Source organism: Phocoena phocoena, chromosome 19 (genome assembly GCF_963924675.1).
Source record: "Phocoena phocoena chromosome 19, mPhoPho1.1, whole genome shotgun sequence".
Lineage (NCBI taxonomy): Eukaryota > Metazoa > Chordata > Mammalia > Artiodactyla > Phocoenidae > Phocoena > Phocoena phocoena.
In genome coordinates, this window is record NC_089237.1 from 46,878,582 (window position 1) to 46,902,475 (window position 23,894).

A 23,894-nucleotide genomic window follows, 5' to 3' on the forward strand; every position below is an offset into this window, starting at 1 on the left:
GGTAAGCTCTGGAAGGCTCATTTGGCTTCTGTGAGGAGAACAGACTTAGAGGCACAAATGCAGGAGGAGGGAGGCTGGTTAGCAGGCAAGAGACATGGGTGGCTTGGCCCAGGCTGCCGGCTCTGGAAATGCAGGAAAGTGGTCAGACTTCAGGTATATTTTGCAGGTAGATGTTATAGAATTTGTGCATAGACTGTATGGCAGATGAGGGAGAGGAAAGAGTTAAGGATGGTGGGGCTTATCATTCAAATCCCTGGATTTTTGTGTTGAGAAAAACGGGTTTTACTGAGATGGGAATCAGAGTGAGGGACAGATTTTAGGACTGGAGATTTTAGGATGGCAGATTTTTTGATTGGAGATTTCCATTTTGAACATGACTGAAATGCCACACTAATATAGGGTGACCATATGTCCCAGTCTTCCCTGGGATGGTTCGAGTTATGTCTGTGGTTCCAGCTTAATTCACAGCACCCGCTTTTGTGCTTAGAAGTGTTTGGATGATGAATTGTATGTTCCTCTTACATGCTGGGCATCCATGTGGCTATGTCAAATTGGGCTGGAAGTGTATATTTGGGAGCTCACAGATGCACTGAAAGTTATGGAACTGGCAGAAATCACCTAAGAGGAGATGTAGATGGAGACCGAAAAAAGGTGTCCCAGAATCAAGCCAGCAAGGAAGATGGAAAAGATGGGGCTTTTGAGGTGTGAGAAAAATGAGAGGGTATGGAGAGTCAGGGTTTCAAGGAGGGACGGTTTGCCGTCTGCTGGCGAGGGCAGAGATGCCCATTTGGTGGTCAACGCAGACGTCACCCGTGAACTTGGCGACAGCAATTTCAAAGGAGAACTGGGCACAGAAGCAAGTTGGAGAGTGAGGAAGGAAAGGCGCTAAGAGTAAATAGCTCTTCCCCTCATGTCTGGGAGGGAGGGTGGAGAAATGGACGGTAGCTTTAGGGGATGCGGCCATAAAGGAAGAGTCTTTAAAGAAGGGAGTAGCAGATGCTGTTTAAAGGCTGTGGAATGGTCCTTCAGAGAAGGATTACATTGATTAGGCAGGAGAGGGGCTACCTGCAGGAGCCTAGTTCTTGAAAAGCACCAGTGCAGACCCTCTCCTTTGGCAGGCGTGGGACACACTGCTTTCACGCTACTCGGAAGAAAGAGAAATCTTCTTTCTTTTTAAGTTATTATAAATAATTAGGACATACAAAATGGTATAATAAATCGTATAGGGCCGCTGTCCAGCTTAAAAAATATTCTCAATATACAGATAGTCCTACATTCCCTTCGTCAATCCTTCCCCTGCCCCCAAAACCATCATCCTGAATTTGTTTTTTTATTATTTTCATGCATTTCTTTTACTTTCACCACATGAGTTTTAATCCCTGAGTGGTATATATTAATAGTATCATTCTGTGTGTTTTTAAACCTTCCACAAATGTATCATCCTGCAACTTGGCATCACTCTATATTGTGAGATGAATCTGTGTTAAGTGGCTTCCCTTTAGTATTTCTCATAGCTGTAGGCTTTTTTTTTTTTTTTCACCCCTTATCTAATCTCCCGTTGCTGGACATTGAAGGAGCTTTCTTTTTTTTTTTTGCCACTACACAGTGCTGCTGTAACATTCTTGCTACATCCTTGTGCACGTGTGCAGAGTCTTTTCAGCTCACATGTTTAGGAGTGGAATTGCTGAGTTGTGGGTTTGGGTTTTCCATCTTTCACTGCTAGGGCTGCCACATAAGGTTATGTACAACCTTGCCATTTGTTGCCAGACTGTTCTTCAAAGGGGTTGCATCAATTTAGGCTCTCATAAGGAGGGCCTAAGGGATCCTGGCCGTCCACATGCTCACCAATACTTGGTATTGTCAGATGTTTCAATTTCGTCCATCTGATGAGTGTGAAATACACGTATCAAAGTATTTAATCTGCATTCCCCTGATTACGGGTGAAAAACATCTTTTCATAAGTTTATTGGCCCCTCAGGAGTCTTCATCTGTGAATGACCTGGGCCTCTTTTTCTGTTGCATTGTTTTCTTCTTTCTTTTTTTTAAAAAAATTGATTTGTAGTTTTTCTATATTATAGTTAGTAATCTTTTTTTGGTCAGTTATCTGTGTTACAAATATTTTCTCTTAGTGTGAGGCTTGTCTTTTCATTTTGTTTTATGGTATCTGTTCATGAAAACAAGTTTTTGATTTTAGTGCCAAATTTATCAATCTTTTATAATTTGTGTTTTTGGTGTCTTGTCTAAAAAAACTTTCCTACTGAGAGATCACAGATAAATCCATCTATACATTTTTCTAAAATATTTACATTTTTTCCTGTTGTGTATCTGTGTTTGCATTTGTTGTTTAAGCCATTCAAATGAGCTCCGAAAGGATACATATGAAAGAGATTAACATCAGCCGTCTCCAGGGAGTGGAATCAGGTGACTGGGGATCAGAGTGAAAAGGAGTCATTCACTGTATATCTTCAGTTGCTTTTGAGTTTTGAACCATATTTAAGAAATACCTATTCAAAAATAAGTGAATAATTTAAATAAAAAGTCATTAAAAAGGTTCTGCAGGGACCCCTCCTGCACTGTTGGTGGGAATGTAAACTGGTACAGCTACTATGGAGAACAGTATGGAGGTTCCTTAAAAAACTAAAAATAGAGCCAGCAACCCCACTCCTGGGCATATATCCAGAGAAAATCATAATTCGAACAGAATTATAATAATAATTATTATATATAGAATAATTATTTTTCCAATATTCATTGCAGCACTATTTACAATAGCCAGGACATGGAACCAACCTAAATGTCTATCGACAGAAGAATGGATAAAGAAGATGTGGTACATATATGCAATGGACTATTACTCAGCCATAAAAAAGAACGAAATAATGCCATTTGCAGCAACATGGATGGACCTAGAGATTGTCATACTGAGTGAAGTAAGTCAGACAAAGACAAATATCATATGATATCACTTATATGTGGAATCTAAAAACTGGTACAAACGAACTTATTTACAAAACAGAAATAGAGTTACAGATGTAGAAAACAATCTTATGGTTACCAGGGGGGAAAGGGGGCAAGGGATAAATTGGGAGATTGGGATTGACATATACACACTACCATATATAAAATAGATAACAAATAAGGACCTACTGTATAGCACAGGGAACTCTATTCAGTACTCTGTAATGACCTATATGGGGAAAGAATTTAAAAAAGAGTGGGTGTATGTATATGTATAACTGATTTACTTTGCTGTACAGCAGAAACTAACACAACATTGTAAATCAACTATACTCCAATAAAAAAAATTTTTTAAATATAAATGTTAAAAAAAAGGTTCTGCAAAAACAGAAATTGTTTTTCAGAAACATTTAAACCTCTAATGCACCTACAGTTAATCTGTGTGCATGGTGTGAGACAGGGATCCAGTTTTAAATTGTCCACAGGACAGTAACGCCTTCCCACCTTTCTATGCTTACCTCATTCTTATTCAAGACTCAGCTTAGATTCATATATTCCAGCTGTGCTGCCATGATACCCTATAGAGCAGTGCTGTCCAGTAGAAATACAATGCCAACCGCATATGTAATTTAAGATTTCCTAGCAGCCACATTAAAAAAGAAATAGGTGAAATTAATTTTAACAGTATATTTATTTAACCTAATATATGTAATCAGGGTCAACATTACTGAGATAGTTCACATTCTTTTTCATACTAAATGTTCAAAATCTAGTGTGTACTTTATACTTACAGCAGATCACAACTCAGACTGGCCACATTTCAATTGCTCCATGGCCACGTGTGGTTAGTGGCTATCATATTGGATGGCATGGCTGTAGAGACTGCTATCACAGAATGTGCCGAATTATACGATCTGTCCTCACGTCATCCTCTGTTATTAGCCAGTGAGCTTCTGAAGGGTGGGCACTGAGTCTTAGTCATCTGTCAATTTTTGGTTGAATGGATTGAACTCTGGAGACTTCCCTCGTGGTCCAGTGGCTAAGACTCCGAGCTCCCAATGTAGGGGACCTGGGTTCGATCCCTGGTCAGGGAACTAGATCCCACGTACCACACAACTAAGAGCCTTCATGCTGTAACTAAAGATCCCGCAGGCAGAAACTAAGATCCCTCATGTCACAACTAAGACCTGGTACAGCCAAATACATAATAAAATTTTTAAAAAAGAAATGATTGAACTCTTTTTTTTTTTTTTTTTGGCTGCAGCCTGTGGGATCCTAGTTTCCTGACCAGGGATCGAACCTGGACCCCGTGCAGTGGAAACGTAGAGTTCTAGTCACTGGACCGCCAGGGATGAACTCTTGACTGTTGATACACTCTTCCTTATATAAAGCCGAATCTGGTTCACTGGAAATTTCCAGGGGCCCTAGCTCTGCTCCCTGGAGCCTCACAGGAGGTGAAGTTCCCCTAAATTTTCTCTTCCTCTAAATATCCCAGAGGCTCTCCCTTCCTTTTCTGATCCCTCCTTGTCTGAATGACCACTGGGCTTCTGACCAGGATCCACACATGCCTAGAAAACGTTTTGGTACATTCCCCAATTATTTCCCATGTCAGTATTTTAGTTTCACAACTGCATTGCAAGTTCCTAAACGCCCCAAGGTGAGCAAGGCCTCGGTGGTCTCCTCCCAGGTGATCTCTGCGGTGCCCAGGTGGGTGGCAGGCACACACGCTCAGCCTCCTCTCAGGACTAATGTTTACAGTTCATGTCATTCTTCCTCTGGTCAGATATTTCCCCTCTGCCTTTTCTGATCTTCAGAAATCAGAGCATTTCAGGGCTAAAAAAGCACACAGACATCCCAGTACCAACCCCTCGTTCTCCAGCTGAGGAAAGGTAGGAGCCATGAGTGATGTCTTGCCCCAAATCCGAGTACCAGAGCCAAGGACCAGGAAAAACCCAGAGTCCCAGTTCTGGGCCACTGTTTCCTCTATTCCGGCCTCCTCCTGGGCCTCCTCCTGCGAGACTCTTCCTTAGTCCTGGCTCCCACCCAGGCTGGCCAGGCTGCCCTGTTGGGTGGGAATGCCAGGACCCCAAAGAAGGTCTGGTGGAACAGGTGTGTGAATGTGTCTGTCTGGGGGTGTGTGGTGGAAGGGCAGCTGTGGGTTAAAGTTAACACCGGACAGTGATGCAATCACAGACTCCAAATTGAGTGCAGGTCGCTTTAAGAAAGGAGTAGCTGTAATCTGAAGCCTGCTGGACGCTGGATTAGGAGGCAGCAGACAAAGCTCTGGGGTTTACAGAAGCCCCCTCAGTGTACAGACCTAGGCTGGGCGCGGAGCTGCAGCGCACTCACAGGTAAAGAGCTCCCTGTCTGGTCTGCATGTGTGTCTGGGGAAGAAGGGAGGCTCCTCTGGGCTGGGGGGATGGGGGTGAAGCAGGGGTACTTCAGGGAAGAGAAAAGAGGGGTGTAAGGGAGAGGAGGTGGGGAGACAGTAGTTCCTGCAGCTTGGGCACCAGGGTGAGTAGGTTAGAGAGGGTAGAGGGAGTTGGGGGTCAGAGCCCACTTATCCCCCAACCCTACTGCACCACTAGGAGAAGAGGTTGGAAAGACTCCTGAATGAAATGGGTGGGAAACAATGGAGGGGGGTCATGGCGGGGAAGAAGCAGAGAGCTTGGCTGCTGGGCCAGGTCTGAGCATCACTTCAGGGGGCTCTGCAGCCTTGGGGGAAGGAGGCTGTCGGGGAGCTGTACCTCCACTGGGGCAGTCAGGGAAGCAGCCCATCCTGCAGCCCAGCCATGGCTTGGGCTCAGCTCCCCGCTGCCTTTTCAAAATCAACTGGTGCTGATTTCAAAGGTAACTTCCCGACACTGCCAAGCAGCTGGCCTGTGGGGAGGCTTCCGGGCAGGGCTGGGATGGAGGACAGCTGGGTCCTTCTATCCAGTACCCACCCTTTTTCTTTGGCCAAATCAGCTGCCAGTAAACGCTGGGCGACCAGTGGGGGTTTGGCCTCTCACCAACAATGACCACTATTTAGCCCAGCTGGTGTATGGGATTTGGGGGCTCAGCTGCTGGAGCTGGAGAAAAGGGCTGCCCGCACCCTTGGTGCTCCCTGGGACAAGCCACAGTAAGGAGCGGGTCTGGGCCAAAGAAAAACTTCAGGCTTCCCAGAAACCCCATCATTGTCTGGCCCAGGCGGGTCCACCAAGAGTTCAGCCCTCAGCCTGAGGGGAGGGAGGGGAAGCGGGCCAGGCAATTCTGTCCCTAAGGCTGGTCCTTCTGGGGTGTGGGGGGGTGAAACTCATGGGTGCCCTGGCCCCACTCATTCAGGTTCCAAAACTTCAGAAAAAAAGTCGCCTGCGCACTGATGGGGTCACCACGGTGGGGTGGGCCTGGAGGGACCCCTCGGAATCTCCCTCCCAGAGCCAGGGCAGAGGGTGGTGCCCTTCCCTGCACTGCCCATGAGGCCCACTGCCATGTGGCTTGGAGGCTGTGCGGTCCTGGGAGGAGGAGGAGGGATGGTGTTCGTCTCACAACTGGGTTTAATCTGAAACACATGTACTGGCTCAAACTTATCCTCCCAGCTTGAAGGCAAGATCACAAAATCAGTTCCTTGTGTTTCTTGATTTGGGCAATGTGGCAGGAAGGCAGGTCTGAGTTTGGCCCGACTGGGAGGATATCTACCTCCTCTCCCTGCCCTCCCCCGCCTGGTAGGACAGGAATCTGGCTTGGACACTGCCCTTTGGACAGGATGGCACCATCGTCCCTGTGCCCCTGGCCAGGCGAAGGAGGCCTGGACAAGCCCACGGAACAGTCATCTTGGACAGGGCACCGAGTGTGCTCAGAGGAGCCCCCATGCAGACCCTTACTCTCTACCCTCTCACTGCCCTTGCAGGGGGTTTTCAATCATCTCTCCACTTCCCTCATCCCCAGGGCTTGAGGTGGGGGATTCAGACCTGGAGACTGGCTCTGGGCCAGCTGTGGACCCAGGTGCCTTTCCCTGCCAGGGTGGCTCACCTCATCTTTAGTCCTCAGTCCACTCACGTGGTGACAAGTGATCACATGACCCGAGGTTTGGACTCAGACTCTGTAGGGACTCCTACAGAGAAGATCCACCTTCAAGTGCATTTGAACTTGGTTTCCTTAAACACCATGCCAGGATGACATCTCCCACCTCCTCCCTCCTATCTCAGTTCCCTACCCTGGCCCAGGAACTAGAGCTGACAGCTTTCCCTCTAGCCCGGCATCTCACTGAATTTCCAGTCTCCGCTAAGCCAGTCTGCTGAGGCTCAGCCAGGGAAGGCCCCTGCCAGCTCTGGGTGGGGCTGGCCGGGTGGAGAGAGCAGCTGTGAGCCTGGATGGCCTTAAGGGCTCTATCTTGCACTGCAGAAAGCTTTTCCGTTGTCTCAATGGAAGACTTCTCCCTGAGTAGCAGGGGCAGCCATGGGGAAGAGCAGCTGGCTGAGAACACAAGGGTCTGTGGAACTCACTGCGAGACACGTGCTCGAGATCAGCGTTTAGACAGAAAGCCAGGCTGGGGCCCACAGGCCGTCCGGCCGTGAGCCGAGCAAACTCAGAGGCCATCTTTTCTTTTGCGGCCTTTCATGCTCTACAGTGTTGTCCGGTGGCTTATTAGACTTAATTTTAAGGATTTTGACCAAAAATCACACACTGCACTCTTAATTTTCCTATTTGTTCTGAGAAGTCAGGAAAGTGTGTGTGTGTGTGTGTGTGTGTGTGTGTGTGTGTGTGTGTGTGTGTGTTTATGGGTATATGAAAGGAAGAGCGAGCTTGAGACCCTTGGCCTGTGTGTGTGCACACAAGGGTGTATTTGTGCTGCAGGGGAGGGGAGGGGCAGGGAAGACAGATGATAAGTTCTTTTTTTTTTTAATAAATTTGTTTGTTTATTTATTTATTTATTTTTGGCTGCGTTGGGTCTTCGTTGCTGCGCGCAGGCTTTCTCTAGTTGCAGCGAGCCGGGGCTACTCTTCGTTGCAGTGTGTGGGCTTCTCATTGTGGTGGCTTCTCTTGTTGCGGAGCATGGGCTCTAGGCACGCGGGCTTCAGTAGTTGTGGCTTGCGGGCTCTAGAGCGCAGGCTCAGTAGTTGTGGCGCACGGGCTTAGTTGCTCCGTGGCATGTGGGATCTTCCCGGACCAGGGCTCGAACCTGTGTCCCCTGCATTGGCAGATGGATTCTCAACCACTGTGCCACCAGGGAAGCCCAGATGATAAGTTCTTGACATGGCAGTATGGATGGAGGGAGAGCAGAGGTCCTGGTTGCTGAGACCTTGTCCCACGTTCTAACCAGAAGGCCTCTCAGAAGATCTTATTTATGAACACCCCCAGCTGCCTTCCTCCCCTCCCACCTCCACATCCTGATTCCAGGGGTGTGCTCATAGAGGCAATGAATGCAGGAAGGCAAGGAATGGGGGAGCCGTAGACCCAGAGTTCCCTTTTCCCTTGTGGTCCAGGGGTCAGACCAGAGTCCTATCCAAAGAGGCTACTGCTCAGGAGGTAAAGGGACTTGGCTGGTCTTACTAAGAAGTGGGGTTACTTAACCTGAAGGGAAGAATTCGTGGAGGTTTCAGAGCTAGATCCGAGCTAGTGGGGGGAAGAGGACATGGCTACCCCCAGGGAGAAGGGGGGCCCTGGGGTTCCAGGAGTAGGGAGACACATTTTGACTCAGGGATCATTGGAGAACTCACCTGTCTCTGGTGTCACTCACTAAGTGCTATGAAGGCATCATCTAATTAATTCTCATCAAAATAGATAAGTACTATTTGATTTCCATTTTACAAGAGAAGACACTAGGATTTAGAGAGGTATTAAGACACAGAATTGAGGGGAATCCCCTGGCGGTCCAGTGGTTAGGACTCAGCACTTTCACTGCTGGGGCCCGGGTTCGATCCCTTGTCGGGGAACTAAGATCCTGCAAGCCGCACAAAGAAGACACAGAATTGAGATTTGAACCCAGGCTGTCTGACACTAGACCCAGCACTCCTAACCATGAGAGTAAGAGCTTCTGACACAGAACTGTCCAAGAAGGGAACAAGTTGCTTATGAGGCCACAGGTTCCAGGGCAGAGGAATTCAAGGAGAGAGTTTGAGAACTTGGGGGTAGCAGGGGCTGGACCAGATGCCCCCATTCTCTATATTCTGTGATTCTACATCTGAGACCTAGGTTCTGCCCCCATGCTTTTACTAGACATTGACCCAAATCCTATATCAAGAGATGGTCAGTGTGCCCGCAGGGAAAAGCCCATGTCCACACAGAGGAGCCCACTGCTGGGTCTTCACTACCCTGGAGGTTTAGGCTGAAAGGTGGGTCTCCTGGCACACACAATGGATGAGAGCACAAGCTCGCCATAGGACCGTGAGCTGTGAGGCAGGGGGAGGGCTGGGGAGATGCTGAGAGGGTGGGATCAGCAAGCTAAGGGGCCACTTCCAGCCCGGGGAGGCTGGAGGGAAGGTGCCTAGCCCTGCTAAGGCCCTGCTACGTGCCCAGGGTGGCCGGGTGTTGCAGGGTGGTGGGTGAAGGAAGCAGCCTGCCACCCCTTTTGCTTTCTTGCAGGCCCCAGGATGCAGGCCTTTGTGCTACTCCTCTGGACTGGAGCCCTCCTCGGGTACGGCAGCTGCCAGAACACGGGCCTGGAGGAGGTCAGAGTCGGGGTGTGTGTGGTGGGGGCCTGGGGGGGGGCCTAAGCAATTCCAGCCCCTCCTCAGTAGGCAGCACGGGAGGCAGGACAACACCCAGGTTGCAGGCCAGGCTCTGGCCTTTCTGTCTAGACAGGGCCTTGGTTTTTCCATCAGCAAAACATTAAGTGTCTCACCCTGCCTTTCACAGAACAGAGTGGGGACAAACGTAAGATCCAACAAGGTGAAAGGCAAAAACGCTCTAACAAGTCCAGGGCTGTCCCTTCAGTGAAGACCTTTTCTCATGACCTTGCATTACTTGTGGGTCTCATTGAGTGGGTGGTGGCCTTGGACGGTGTGAGAGTGTGGAAAGGCCTCTTTCCTGTCCAGAGAGAGCACAGTCGGGTTGCAGAGGCAGACGCTGAGAAGCCTATGCTATGTGACAGTGGCGGTGGGGGAGTGACTGTCACACAAGGGACCAGGGTACTTCTGGACCAGTCCCTTGTCTTCTTTTTTTAAAAAATTAATTAATTAATTTTTGGTTGTGTTGGGTTTTCATTGCTGCGTGTGGGCTTTCTCTAGTTGAGGCGAGCGGGGGCTACTCTTCGCCGCGGTGCGTGGGCTTCTCATTCGGTGGCTTCTCTTGTTGCGGAGCACGGGCTCTAGGCATGTGGGCTTCAGTAGTTGTGGCATGTGGGCTCAGTAGTTGTGGCTCGTGGGCTCTACAGAGCAGGCTCAGTAGTTGTGGTGCACACGCTTAGTCGCTCCACGGCATGTGGGATCTTCCCGGACCAGGGCTCGAAACTTCTCAACCACTGCACCACCAGGGAAGTCCCTGGACTTTGTCTTGAGTTCCAAGTTTGAATTCTGGTTCAACCTCTCACTAGCTTTATCATCTTAGACAAGTCACTGTTACTTGAGTCTGTTTTCTTATCTATAAAATGGGATTAAAAATATCCTTACAGGGCCATCACAGACAGTCACTTATTTTTTATCTACTGAAACACCTACTCTGTAGGTGCTGGGGATGGGTGGAAATATGGAAGACTCAGTTCTGGCTTTCAAGGAACTCAGAGTTTTGAGATAGTAGTCTTTGGTGGTATCATCTACATTGACTAGTATGAAATGAAGTAAGTCAAATAAAAAGAACTAGCACAGAGGCTGGCACATGGTAGGCGGTTAATACAGAAGTGGTAGTTGACTCTGAAAAAATGGTCAGAAAGCCAAAAGGTGCCTTCAGGTTGGGGCCATCGGGGAAAGTCTGTGGTGGAGGGGGTGATATCTCATCAGGGCCATGAAAGACAGGAAGGGTTTGATAGGAGGGTCCAGGTGGAGACCCGCGAGCAGTGCGCAAGGGTAAGCAGACAGGGAGCCTGTCTGGCCTGAGAACAGAATTTCTTGGGAAGGGGGACTCCTCTCCTCTTATTTATTTTTAATGTGTTACAGGCCTGAGGCTCACAGGTCACTGGTGCTTAAAGCTGGCCAGCTAACTTCTCCCCAGCAGAGCGCCCCTACAGGAGCAGGGGGCACAGACTCACTCCGTTAGGCTAAGCGTACCATCCTCAGGCAGGACAGCCCTCAGGACCAGAAGGACAGTCCCACACAAAGCGATGAGACCATCATCCTTTGCTCATCTGCACTGGTCCTTGTGCTCAAATGCAGGGCTCCCTGGCCCCCGAGACCACGGGGCTGCCAGTGGAGGAAGAGGACCCCTTCTTCAAGGTCCCTGTGAACAAGCTGGCGGCCGCTGTCTCCAACTTTGGCTACGACTTGTACCGCGTGAGATCCAGAGAGAGCCCCGCTGCTAATGTGCTCCTGTCTCCGCTCAGCGTGGCCACGGCGCTCTCTGCCCTTTCGCTGGGTGAGTTCCTGGATGCAGAAAGCCCTGCATCCTAGAGCTGCCCTCCGGCCTCTGCACATATCTGACTCTAAGCCCTGGAGACACTTCACTCAGGGAGGGTGAAGAGGGCCGAGAGGCTGGGCCTGGGGGTCCCGGCGTGTGCGGAGTGGGAGCTCCGGGGGGCAGAGCACTGCTGACCTGGGTGTGTGGCCTCGGGACCACTTACTGACATTCCTTAAGCGAGCTTCTCCTACGTGCCAGCCTCGTCGGTGTGGCTAGGTTCTGGGGACACAACTGCACACAAACAGGCACGGTATGTGCCGTCGCTCGGGTCACACAGCTGAGCTCACGGGGGAAACGAATAAACAGGAAACTGCAGAACAGTCTGGTAAGTGTTGTGATGGGAGAAGCACAGGGACTTGAACCCTCACTCCCACCCTTCTATCTCTCTAGGCCTGATGCCTTTAGCCTACCTTCAGGAAAATCTATTTTTCCTCCATTGCCTTCAAATTCCTTTCCACCTAGAACGTCCCCAGTACCAGCAGACAAGAAGACAGGGTGTGGTGTCCCTGCCTCGTCCCAGGAGCTGGCCTGACTTGGGCCCCAGTGGGCAGTTACAGAGGTTCACACGTCCATCCCTCTGGCAGGAGCGGAGCAGCGGACAGAATCCAGCATTCACCGGGCTCTCTACTATGACCTGATCAGCAAGCCAGACATTCACGATACCTATAAGGAACTCCTTGCCTCCGTCACCGCCCCGGAGAAGAACCTCAAGAGTGCTTCCCGTATCGTCTTTGAGAGGAGTGAGTCACCCGGGCTGCCTGAGGCGCGTGGGGCTCCATGCTGCACAGGGGGGCTTCCTTCTAAACCCCAGAGCACGTCTGCTCTGGCCAGGCCTGGCCCTGGGGGGCGGCAGGAAGGGGCCCTGTGAACCCAGAGAGGATCGGAAAGAGGAAATGGGCCGAGGGAGGCAGTGGGAGGGTCGGGCGAGGGCAGTGGTGTGAAGAGAAACAGTAATGAGTGAGATCTGTTGTTCCCCGTCCAGTGCCTGGGGAAGCTGGCACAGAGCCCTGGCGTGTCCCGGGAAGATGCCAGGCAGGAAGTCAGGGCCTGCTGAGGGTCAACCAGAACCTCTCAGAGAGGATGCTGGGTTAGCTCAGAGCACAGTAACCTCTTCCCCGTCTCTTTGCAGAGCTGCGGATAAAAGCCAGCTTTGTCGCACCCCTGGAAAAGTTGTATGGGACCAGGCCCAGGATCTTGACCGGCAACAATCACCTGGACCTTCAGGAGATTAACAACTGGGTGCAGGCCCGGATGAAAGGGAAAATCGCTAGGTCCACGAGGGAGATGCCCAGTGGAGTCAGCATTCTCCTTCTTGGTGTGGCTTACTTCAAGGGTGAGGGCTTCTCCACTCGGCTTTTGGCCAAGGGTAGACAATAAGTGTCAGATGGGGCCAGGAAAGAGGGGGAGTCAAAGAAGGCAGAGGAGGACCCAGGAGAGGCACCTGCCTGAGGGCTGCCCGCTTGCCATCAAACCCAAGGCAAACATTGGATAAGTGCCTACAAAGTGTAAGGGGCCGTAGAGAAAGACTCGCAGAGGTAAGGGGGCACTCCCACTCTTGCACCTGTTTGGGGAAGGCACTGGTAGACTTCTGGCTGGAGCCAGGTGAGGGTCCAGGCCCAGCTCTGCCTGTACTGGCTGGAGAGCCCTGCACAAGCTTCATAGCCTTTTGGGGCCTGTTTTCTCGTCTCTCACTCAGGGACGATACACTGACTTCAGGGACACTCTGTGTCGTCTCCCATCTTTTTTTTTTTTTAACATCTTTATTGGAGTATAACTGCTTCACAATGGTGTGCTAGTCTCTGCCTTACAACAAAATGAATCAGCCATACATATACATATATCCCCATATCCCCTCCCTCTTGAGCCTCCCTCCCACCCTCCCTATCCCCCCCCTCTAGGTGGTCACAAAGCACAGAGCTGATGTCCCTGTGCTATGCGGCTGCTTCCCACTAGCTATTTTACATTTGGTAGTGTATGTATGTCCATGCCACTCTCTCACTTCACCCCAGCTTCCCCTTCCCCTTCCCCCATCTCCCATCTTCACACGGCCCCTAGCACCATGCCCGGAGCACACAGCAGGTCGTTGATAAACCGTTGTTAGTTTTCTAACAACATTCTTCTAGGCTGTGTTGATATGCCCGAGTCTGTTCCACGGGCCCAGTGTGAGGCCAGCCCTATTCGTGAGCCTTGGGTCGGATTTTGGGCAGCCTCCCCTTAAAATGTCTATCAGGCAGAGTGGACCCCTAAACTCCTAGAGAAAAGTCCTCCCTGAAGCACTGAGCTCCAGGACGTGAAAGAAGCTGTTACAGGCCACGTTAAACTATCGGCTAGCTGTGTGAGCACTGGTAAGCACTTCACCTCTCTGGGGTTCCAGGCTTTTTCAGCTATGAGAGGGTTGATGACATGATGTCGAGGTCCCTTCCAGCTCTGGCCTCCCTGGATTGTCTTCCGGACACAACACTGTAGAAGTGTACACCAGTTTACCTTTCTCCTAGGCTATCACAGAACTTGAATAAACCCGACAATCCACCTATTTCCTCCTGAGTTTACGTATGGAAGGTATTCAGGACCCTAGAAATTTTGTGGTCCAGACTGCACATTCTGAGATAGAGCTATTCCCTGATGTATCAGGGCCTCTGACGACTAAGATTCCTGAAGCCAGGCAATTTTCAGCAATATGCTTTGGTCTCAGCACGGTCCCAACGCCTTTCTGGTCTCCTGGGGCTCAGGGCACTCCATTTGTTTCATTCCAGGGCAGTGGGTAACAAAGTTTGACTCCAGAAAGACCTCCCTAGATGATTTCCACTTGGATGAGGAGAGGACCGTGAAAGTCCCCATGATGTCAGACCCTAAGGCCATTTTACGCTACGGCTTGGATTCTGATCTCAACTGCAAGGTCTGTAGGGGTAGAGTGAGTAGTGGGTGCAGGGACAGGCAGGATGGTGTAGTGGGAATAGAATGAATTTTGAGATCTGACAGCGGTCTAAATTTTACCTGCTGTGGACTTTCAGTAAGTTAATAGTTCCTCTGAGCCTTTTTTCCTCAAAATAAAGGGGCATAGTTATCTAAACTTATCCTCTCATGCAGGGTTTCTGGTAAGGGTTGATAAGGTAATGTGAAATGGGCCCTCAAGACTGGGCACTCAAGGGACTTCCCTGGTGGTCCAGCGGTTAAGACCATGCTTTCAATGCAGGGGATGTGGGTTTAGGGAACTAAGATCCCACATGCTGTGCGGCACCCCCCCAAAAAAGTATGCAGGGGAGTGTCATGATCAACGTATACTATATGTCTGAATAAATCTGAAAAAATGTTAATAAGCATGAAATTAAAGAATTTAAAAAGAAGATTGGGCACTCAAATGCTGGTGTTAATTCTTGTCTTTTCTTTCCTTCTTTTTCTCTTTTTTTTGGGGGGAGAACTTGTATTTCTAGAAGTCAAAGTTAAACTTTCAAAAACCGTCACAACTCCAAACTGCTGGCCTTCTAAGTCTTTCCTACCTGACTTTTGAAAATTCGAAGTCAGTAGTTCTTAACTTTTTTCTTTGGAGATCGGACAAAACACCTGAAGCACTGGACAGAAATGCCACGTATGCATTTCTGTAGATGATTTCAGGGGCTCTTGGGACCTCTGATGCCATCTGTCCTGTGGACCTGAGGTTAAGGACCGCTGCTCAAAGGACCATTGTATTGCTCCTTCTGTGTGCTCTGCCCGGAGTCCCCATTTCTAGTTCAGGGCTCTGTACATAACAGATGATCAGTAACTGTTGGCAGACAAACCTTGGGAGAAAACACAGACCTGGAATTCAATTCTAGCTCTTTAGAACCACAGGAGAAAAATTCTTTCAGTAGATAACTTCAGTTGGTATTAGGCCCAGGTAAGAAAGGACAATGGCCTACTTTTTGAAGAAACATCAGTAGACATCTTGCTGCCGGAAAGCAATTAGCTTAGAGAGACAACTGTTACATAGATGAGGGGCTGGGAAAGCGTGGCAGGGCCTGGTTACAGGAGAGGAGAAGGCGGCTTGGGGGTGTGTGCCTATCTCTAGGCTCCTGGGCTCCAAAGGACTAACGCATGTGCTTCCTCCCTGTTGTGTCAGATTGCCCAGCTGCCCTTGACCGGCAGCATGAGTATCATTTTCTTCCTGCCTCTGAAAGTGACCCAGAACCTGACCATTATAGAAGAGAGCCTCACCTCTGAGTTCATTCATGACATAGACCGAGAACTGAAGACTGTTCAAGCGGTCCTGACCATCCCCAAGCTGAAGCTGAGTTACGAAGGCGAACTCACAAAGTCCGTGCAGGAGATGAGTATGTTTCTGCAAGACCTCTTTGCTCCTGGGGTGGGTGGGGTAGAGTCTTTGAGCCTTCCACCTTGCTAAGCGGAACGCCAAGGCCCCGTGGCATTGCACCGAGGCCAGGGATGACTCCTTAATTCTAATAGTGCTGGAGGGGAAGACTGAACTGCCTTCCTTATCAGACTCACTCCTCAGCCCCAAGAGCATACGTCTTATAACAGCAACTCAGAACACTGCCTCTCAAGATAGGTCTGCTGACCTGGTTTCTAATCTTAACCTCACTTGCTGTGTGCTCCTGGGCAAGTCACTTAACCCTTAACCAGCCCAGAGCTCTACACACCTCACAGGTCAAAAGTGGTTGTTTCCACTCCCAGCTTGCTTGCCTTCTCGAGAATCAGAATTTAAGAGTGAGGACTGTACTCTTCCTTGGGGTGTTGATGAGGCAAGGTTTTAACGGAAATCCCTCTCGATCTCTGCAGAGCTGCAGTCCTTGTTTGATTCACCAGACTTTAGCAAGATCACGGGCAAACCTATCAAACTTACTCAAGTGGAACATCGCACTGGCTTTGAGTGGAATGAAGATGGGGCGGGTACCACCCCCAGCCCAGGGCTCCAGCCTGCCCACCTCACCTTCTCTCTGGACTATCACCTTAACCAACCTTTCATCTTTGTACTGAGGGACACAGACACAGGGGCCCTTCTCTTCATAGGCAAAATTCTGGACCCCAGGGGCACTTAATACTCCAATTTAGTGTTCAAATACCCCAGAAGAAAACGCTAGAGGGATGGCAGCTTATATATTCCATAAAGGCTGCCCCTATGTTTCAATGTATACTTTGCAATAAAAGTGCTTTATCCTTAACTTTTGTTACCCCGTTCCTCCTATTTTGAGCTATGTTAAATTTAATATGAAGATAAATAACCCTTTAGGAATTTGCTGGTCCTGTATTTATAGCCTGGGTCTAACTAAACTCTGCAGAGAAAGTCACCAGGTGAGATAAGAACTATAGTTGTAAAAAAAAAAAAAGAACTGTAGTTGTTTGCATTGTATGATGTCGGGATGGATTCTCTGCTCTGTGGGATTTACACTCTAGGTCACTAATCCCCCAGGAAGGAACTTCCTGTCTCCACAATCGGTGGACCATGCTCTTAAATACACCGGACTTTAGGTTTTAATGCAAGCACGGATATCCCCCCCATCAAGCTAATGTCACCTGACAACACAGGATAACATGCAGACAGATAAGGGAGGAAGTCTGTAACTTCAGGAAAGAATTCTTTATTTTATAGAGCATTTAAAGAAAGCTCTCAGGTTCACATAAAATGAGGTCTGCTATGTAAAATTCTACACATATTCTTTTTAAGGAAGGGGGCCTATTTTACAAAGTACAACAGAACCTCCTTTTTCAGGAACATGAAACATGCCGAGTGTTTGGAAAAGAACTACAGAATTGGTCAAGACTAAATTTTTCTTCTTGAAAGAGTTAGCTCTACCAAAACATCTCATTGGCCACAGCCCTTGCCAAAGTGAGTTAGTAGAAAGGAAGATAAATGCGATTCTGCCTGCCCTTCATTCAAATATTTGAGTGTGAACCATTTTCTGAACACTGAGCTTCCTGAAAAGCTACTCCCAGGCAGCTTCAGGGCTATTCAGTTCCTGATTATAACACCGGGGCAACCACTGGGCACTTCTTGGGCATGGCTGGGGTGGGCAAACTCTCAAAGCAGTGCGTATTCTTTTCCACCAACTCATCTGAACCACATGGTCCCCAGTGGTGATAGAGCACCAAGGGTTTAGACCCAGAGTCTCCCGGCCTTCTGACTGGGATGGGGTTTAGACTATTGCTATACATCCAGGTAGACAACAGCTATCATTCCTACTTTTTGTCTCTTAAGTGTGAAACCGCTAGCAGCAATGCCCACACCCTCAGCTTCTTCTGAAGTTGTTTTTTTTTTTTTCCCTTCTCAGTAATTATGCAGTCTGTATTTCATTTGCCTGCTTGGGGAGGTAGAAAAAGGCGGTCTCTTTTCAGGCTTGCTAATAAACAGAACTCAGAAACGATGTGTTATAAAGTCATTGCTACAAGCTTGATTTTATTAGTGTTTGGTCAGTGAGTCTGCCCAGAGTATAGAATGAAAACCAGAGAATAAGGACTCGAAAACTGGTAGAAAACAAATTTAGAGTTGCCATCCTAGGAAGAAATTCCCCAACAATAAAATGGCCCCATATTTATTTCTCTATTCACAATTTATACTCCACTGGTTTTAACAAAGGCTTCAAGGAAGCTAGGTACCATAAATGAAACTATACCTCCAGAGGTAAGGAGCCTCTCTAATTTCTTACTTATAATTATTTTTCAATTACAATACGGCTATTAAGAGTTTAAGTTCCCACTGGAGTGGTACACAACATTTCATTACTACTAGAAACCAAAGGAATGTTCCAGGGAAACAGACTATCATCATTTAGTGAGGTGGCGTCTAGCCAAAACTCCAGGCTAACATCCAGATGCCTGCAGATCAGCTAAAATCCTTTTAAAGGGCTTAGGTTCTCCAGATACCAGTTTTAAGTTTTTTTCTGGGAAACAGGAGTTTTTGTTGCAGAGCAGTTAACTACTTCCAAGAAACATTCATCAAAATAGGTGAGCAATAGGGAGGGTGGGAGGGAGGGAGGCGCAAGAGGGAAGAGATATGGGAACATATGTATATGTATAACTGATTCATTTTGTTATAAAGCAGAAACTAACACACCATTGTAAAGCAATTATACTCCAATAAAGATGTAGAAAGAAAAAAAAACAACATAGGTGAGCACGTCTCTAACTGCAAAGCTTTCTAAGCCCTCCCCTCCCCTCATACACTAGGCTTGTGACTGTCAGGCAAGTCCTGTATTGTTTGCTGACAGCTCAGTAGCAACAGACCCTCTTTAACTCCTCCCACACGGGCTCCTTCCCTGTTGGTCAAGGTCCCCTTGGGACCCTATTCGTTGGGTCCCACAGGGATGGGCGGCAAGTCCAACAAACAGGATTTCATCTTCTGTAGCTCCTGGATCTCGTCATTCCAAGGGCCATAGTGCACCAGCAGAACCTTTTCTGCCTGTTGTATTGTGTTCAGAGCTTCGGGTATTGCAAACCTGAACCAAAGGAGGTAAGAGGAGTGAATCCACCCATTCAATCAGGCAAACATTAACTGAGGGCCTACTCATACCCTGTGGAGAATGTAAAGTAGATCATTTTTGTCTTCAAGGATCTTACAATCTAGAAGGGCAGATAAGACTCTCAGAAACACACTGAAAGGCAGAGTTTGAGATGAGAGTTATGAAAAAAAGGTATAAAGATTCCAGGATTCTGAGAAACAGGCAGATCTCAAAGCACTAATCTGATATTTACCCCAAGGTTTACTCAGCAGTCTCTGCCTTAGAGTCATGGAGTCCGCCTATGGCCTGACTCTGCAGCCCTTTCCCTCTCTCTGATGGGGTGGACTGCCTCTATGTCTTGGGTATCAGGTCCACCCACCTCATAATCCTAGGACCCAGCTTCAAACACTTTCCCACACAGCAGCTTTACCAAGGTTGGACATATTCCGTCTAGAAATACTGACATCAGGGCCTCCTAGTGATCCCAGTTACAAAAGCGGCATCAACTCATCAACACTACTCTTCTTTCCTTTTAACCTTTAAAGCTGGGTTTCTCAACCTTGACACTGTTGACATTTGGGGCCGGATAATTCTTAGCTGTGTGTGTGCAGGGGCTGTCTTGTGCACTGTCGGATGTTTAACAGCATCTCTGGCCTCCACCCTGAGTCATGACAATCAAAAAATGTCTCCAGACATTGCCAGATGTCCCCTGGGGAGCCAGATGACTCGTGCTTGATTACAGCTGCTTTAAAAGGAATAGGACCAGGGGAAGGAAGAGGCCCTGGAGCTGAGTGTGCCGAGAATGAGTGCTGAGGGGGTGTGTGTGAATAACTGTGGGGGGTGGGGGTGGGGCGGGGTGGGGGTGGGGACTGAGAAGAACCTCTATGAGGTGGCGGTGGCAGGTTGGCGGGGGCGGGGGCCTGGGCAAGTTCTCCCTGGGAAACTCCCTTCAGAGCTAAGAGCTTCCCCATATCTCCCAGGAGGAAATTCTAAAGTTTCAAGTTTGTCAGCAGAACAGAAGGAAGAACCTCTCCTAAACGGGAAATAAAGACGTGTCCACATGCTTAAAAGCACTGTAGAAAAAAAAAAGGGATACACAGAAGAGCCTAATAAAAGAACGGTATGTGGCCTGGTGAAGTGCTAGGAAACAAGAGAAAGGCTTACCCATTGAAGAAGATTTGGGCCAGTTTGAAGAGTTCATGGCCCATCTCAACACTGGTTGGCCCGTGGCGAACCTCAACCACTCGGAGACTCTTCTGTAGATGGGCGGCTGACTTCTCCCAGTCCCCTGTAAAGAAAGGAAAATCTGGTTCCAGAAAAGAACCACAGTCAACTGTGGATGAACATTTTCAGGGTAAGGAAAGCTAAATGGAAGTGAGAGCAGTCTCAGTTGAAAGACTAAGAGAACCAACCAGACGAGGCTAAGATCATGACCAAACGCACAAGGCAGGGTCATTCCTTGGAGCGGAAGGTGAAGACACACATCTTACCTAAGGCAGCATAGGCCTGGGCCAGGTCATCCTCGATTTCTCCCACCACGCTGTGTTCCGCCAACAGGAAGGTCTCAGCAGCATGCCGGCATCCCAACAACAGCTGAATGGCTCGCTCTATCAATTCAAAGGAAAGTGGGCTCATTACAGACACAAACCCCCCCGTCTTAGAAATGAGAACCCAGCCCTTAAATTCTCTATGGGCTGGGCTGAATGTGGAAACCCCACTTTGTCTCCTTGGGTTGTGATCAACCCACAATTTTTGTTCCAATAAAGCTGTTCTCTTATGTTTTCTCTTTCAATAGCAAAAGGTGCTGGGTGAGGCCTCCCCACATTTACTGTGGGTTGCCAACTTCAGTTTGAAGTGGAATGACTATTTCCATTTATGGTCCTTATTTCTCTTGACTCAAAAATCTAAGCTAAAGGTCAACTTTCATAAAAATAGGGTAAATAAACTCCCAAGATGTCAAACTCTAAGGCAGAGTTTTCCAAGGTAATGAGGGGTTCCATCACTCCCTTTCTGGAAAAAGCAGGATACTTACACCCATTGGGCACATGCCCCAATGCCCTTTATTTTTCTTATTTTTTAAAACATTTATTTATTTATTTAATTTATTTTTGGCTGCCTCAGGTCTTAGTTGCCACACGTGGGATCTTTTGTTGTGGTGCGTGGGCTCCAGAGCATGGGCTCAGTAGTTGTGGCGCTCGGGCTCTCTAGTTGTGGCGCACGGGTTCCAGAGTGCTTGGGCTCTGTAGCTGTGGCATGTGGGCTCTCTAGTTGTGGTGCGTGGGCTCAGTAGTTGTGGTGCACAGGCTTAGTTGCCCTGCGGCATGTGGGATCCTAGTTCCCTGACCAGGGATCAAACCTGTCTCCCCTGCGTTGGAAGGCGGATTCTTAACCACTGGACCACCAGGGAAGTCCCCCCACTGCTCTTTAGAAGAGAGATGATGCTCTGATGAGGGCAGAACAATTTCTCTAGGAAATTAGGTCATGAGGCCCTCGAATTAAAATAAATGACACTGAACTTTTGGATATGCACAAAGATCACGGATGTCAGAGAACTCGTTAGCCTTTAACTAACTCTCTGATGCCTAAGAGAACAACAGCTTAAATCAGTTGGCCCTTTTCCAAGGACGCCACGCAAACTGAGCTGGTAAGGGTTTGGTCTCATTGGCCTACAAAGCCATCTTGTGGCTGGCATGGGGATAATTAAATTCAATTCTTCAGTCTTCACCGAGTATCCCTGAATTCAAGGTGATCTCAAAATGAAGAAAAGGGAAGGGGCTGGAGGACCAAAGCAGGGAGCCATTCTCACCTAGTTCGCCATTTCTGAGAAGCTTCCGGGCCATCCCCACCTGCCGCTGAAGGTCCTGTAGCTGAGAGACTAGGTGATCTCTGCTGACTGATTCCGTACAAGATGTGCTGCCACAGCTCAGAACATCATCTCCCTGTGGAAGTCAGTTTTGTCTTTATTCCTGTACCAGAGTCCACTAGTGACACTGCATGTGCTTACGTTACAGGACTGCTCCAGAGCTTCTGACCCTATGGGGGAAAGACTCCTGCAGTAACACACCATGACCAAGGGCAGACTGAATCTGGTTTGATGGCGGCAACTGCAATGAGAGCAGGAACCGATCCCTGCTTGAGATTTACTTTTTGCAACCAAATTAAACTGGTACAGACCACAATGTCTTTCCATCCTGATAGCCCCTCTCTTATTTCTCTTTGGGGCTGGGACTTTGGATGACAGACACATTTCTAGTGGTTATGAAAAAGCCATAAGGAAACCAACAGAAAAAAGGTGCTGGGTGAGGCCTGCCCACATTCGTCCTCGGGCTTGTGACTTCAGCTTTCCAACACAACCAGCTCCACGTTCTACTTACAGTTCTAAGACATTTGCTGTTTTTCAGATGCCAGAATCTGTGGCCCCATTTGGCAGTAGCAATGACTTCTCCGGAGGACCCTGTCCCACCCTCCCGAAGTCAGGGCTGGGGGCTGAGTGGGGAGCACGTGGCTCTGATCCGGCCCAAATGGCTGGGGGGAAACTGTGACTCTGATTTTCCTCCAGACGCAGGTATCAGGTTGATAAAACACAGTACGATTTTTGCCCAGATCTCTGTTAGAGTACATATGCTTTTATCCTTCTGGACCGGGGGAATCTGATGCTGGAGCTGCTAGCAGCCATCTGGTCACCACAGGAGGGAAGTCTGTCTGAGATTGGGCTAAATAATACAGAAAATGGAGCTGAGGGAGGTGGAAAGATAAATTAGGTCTTGGTGACATTATCTGCGCCCCTGGATCACGTTGTATTTGAAGTACCCCTACTCTGGGACTTCTGAGTGATTTACTTGAGCAAATAAATTCCCAGTCTCCCTGAACCCCAAATCAGTTTAGGTGGGATTTTCTGTTCTCTGCAAGAAAGAGATCACTAAATCCAACCTTTCCCTGTGGTTCCTGCAGGGGTGTAATCTATGTGCGGGGAAGATGGGCAAAAGGGAAGAGAGAGAACTGCTATCAGCACCTCTAAGTCCCAATGGCTTCCTCCTAAAGATTTAAGGCCTTCAGGCTGGATAACTGACCGCCAGGAAAAGCAAAGAGAAGGGAGGGGAGAAAGAGATTCACCTGCAGGAGTGCTCTGCAACGGTGACAACAGAAGGCTTCCCTCCCGGGCCCCTGCGAGGGTCTCTGCTTCTCACGTTCACAAGGGGGACAGTTGCAGTCAAAGAAATACTGAGACCTCAGCTTCTGGCGCCTCTCGGCAACACCCATCCTGCTCTCGTGGGGCCCTGCAGAGACACCACGCTTGGCCAATATTTAAAGCAAGAGAGCATCAAGCACTACTTAAAAAACTTTAGCTTAGCGGAGGGTCTGGTCAATCACTCATCATGCGACAGGGACCTTTCACTCAAACATTTGTGGAACTAGATATAGAAACAGGCTTCCAAGTTGCGGGGACAGGAAGAAAAAGAAACCAAGAAGTTGTTCCTGGCCTATTTTCAGAATAGGACATTTACAGGGATCAGCAGGGAGTGTCTACCCGATGGCGCAGATACAACAGGGCTTAGCAAGGCTTTTCTTCCCCATAAGTATGCACTGCCTCTGCCAGGGTGCAGACTCTGCACAGGTGAGGCACCTGCCCTGTGGCTTGCTCAGGTGAATTCACCCTGTCCTTTTCTGCTGGAGAAAGGCGGACAGGAGGGAGGACGGATGACTCACCATAGCAGTGGAGAATCTCTTGTCCTTTTTTAATCTGCTGAGATGCCCGAACGGTGGCGATGGTGCTAATGAAAGACACGCTGGTATTGGGGCTGCAGGAATGGTTCAGGAGGCTGACGACGGGGAACAGCCCCGTGGCAAGGCGCACCTGCCTGCTGTTCGTGATGAGGTTCTTTTCAGATCCTGAGAGTGCAAGAGGAAAAAGGGAAAAATGTGTCAGGACACTCATCCTGGCCTCATCCTCCATTCCTCAGAAGACGAGCTGGGCAA

General features: G+C 48.7%; 2 protein-coding genes across 2 annotated transcripts in view; one reads left to right on the plus strand and one right to left on the minus strand.

The window, feature by feature from the left end:
* Positions 1-5,195: 5,195 nt before the first annotated feature.
* Positions 5,196-16,647, plus strand: SERPINF1 (serpin family F member 1). Its single transcript, XM_065898137.1, has 8 exons — positions 5,196-5,309; positions 9,523-9,608; positions 11,247-11,445; positions 12,072-12,227; positions 12,617-12,820; positions 14,241-14,383; positions 15,584-15,794; positions 16,261-16,647. The coding sequence occupies exons 2-8, from the start codon at positions 9,531-9,533 to the stop codon at positions 16,518-16,520; spliced, it is 1,251 nt and encodes a 416-aa protein (XP_065754209.1). The 5' UTR covers positions 5,196-5,309; positions 9,523-9,530; the 3' UTR covers positions 16,521-16,647.
* A 2,113-nt stretch (positions 16,648-18,760) lies between these two features.
* SMYD4 (SET and MYND domain containing 4) overlaps positions 18,761-23,894 on the minus strand; it is a 40,296-nt gene continuing 35,162 nt past the window's right edge. The window contains exons 5-10 of the mRNA XM_065898136.1: positions 23,625-23,807; positions 23,031-23,194; positions 21,724-21,856; positions 20,408-20,524; positions 20,082-20,205; positions 18,761-18,914 (exon numbers count right to left, since the gene is read on the minus strand). Coding sequence (XP_065754208.1) covers positions 18,761-18,914; positions 20,082-20,205; positions 20,408-20,524; positions 21,724-21,856; positions 23,031-23,194; positions 23,625-23,807 — 875 coding nt within the window. The remainder of the gene's footprint in view (positions 18,915-20,081; positions 20,206-20,407; positions 20,525-21,723; positions 21,857-23,030; positions 23,195-23,624; positions 23,808-23,894) is intronic.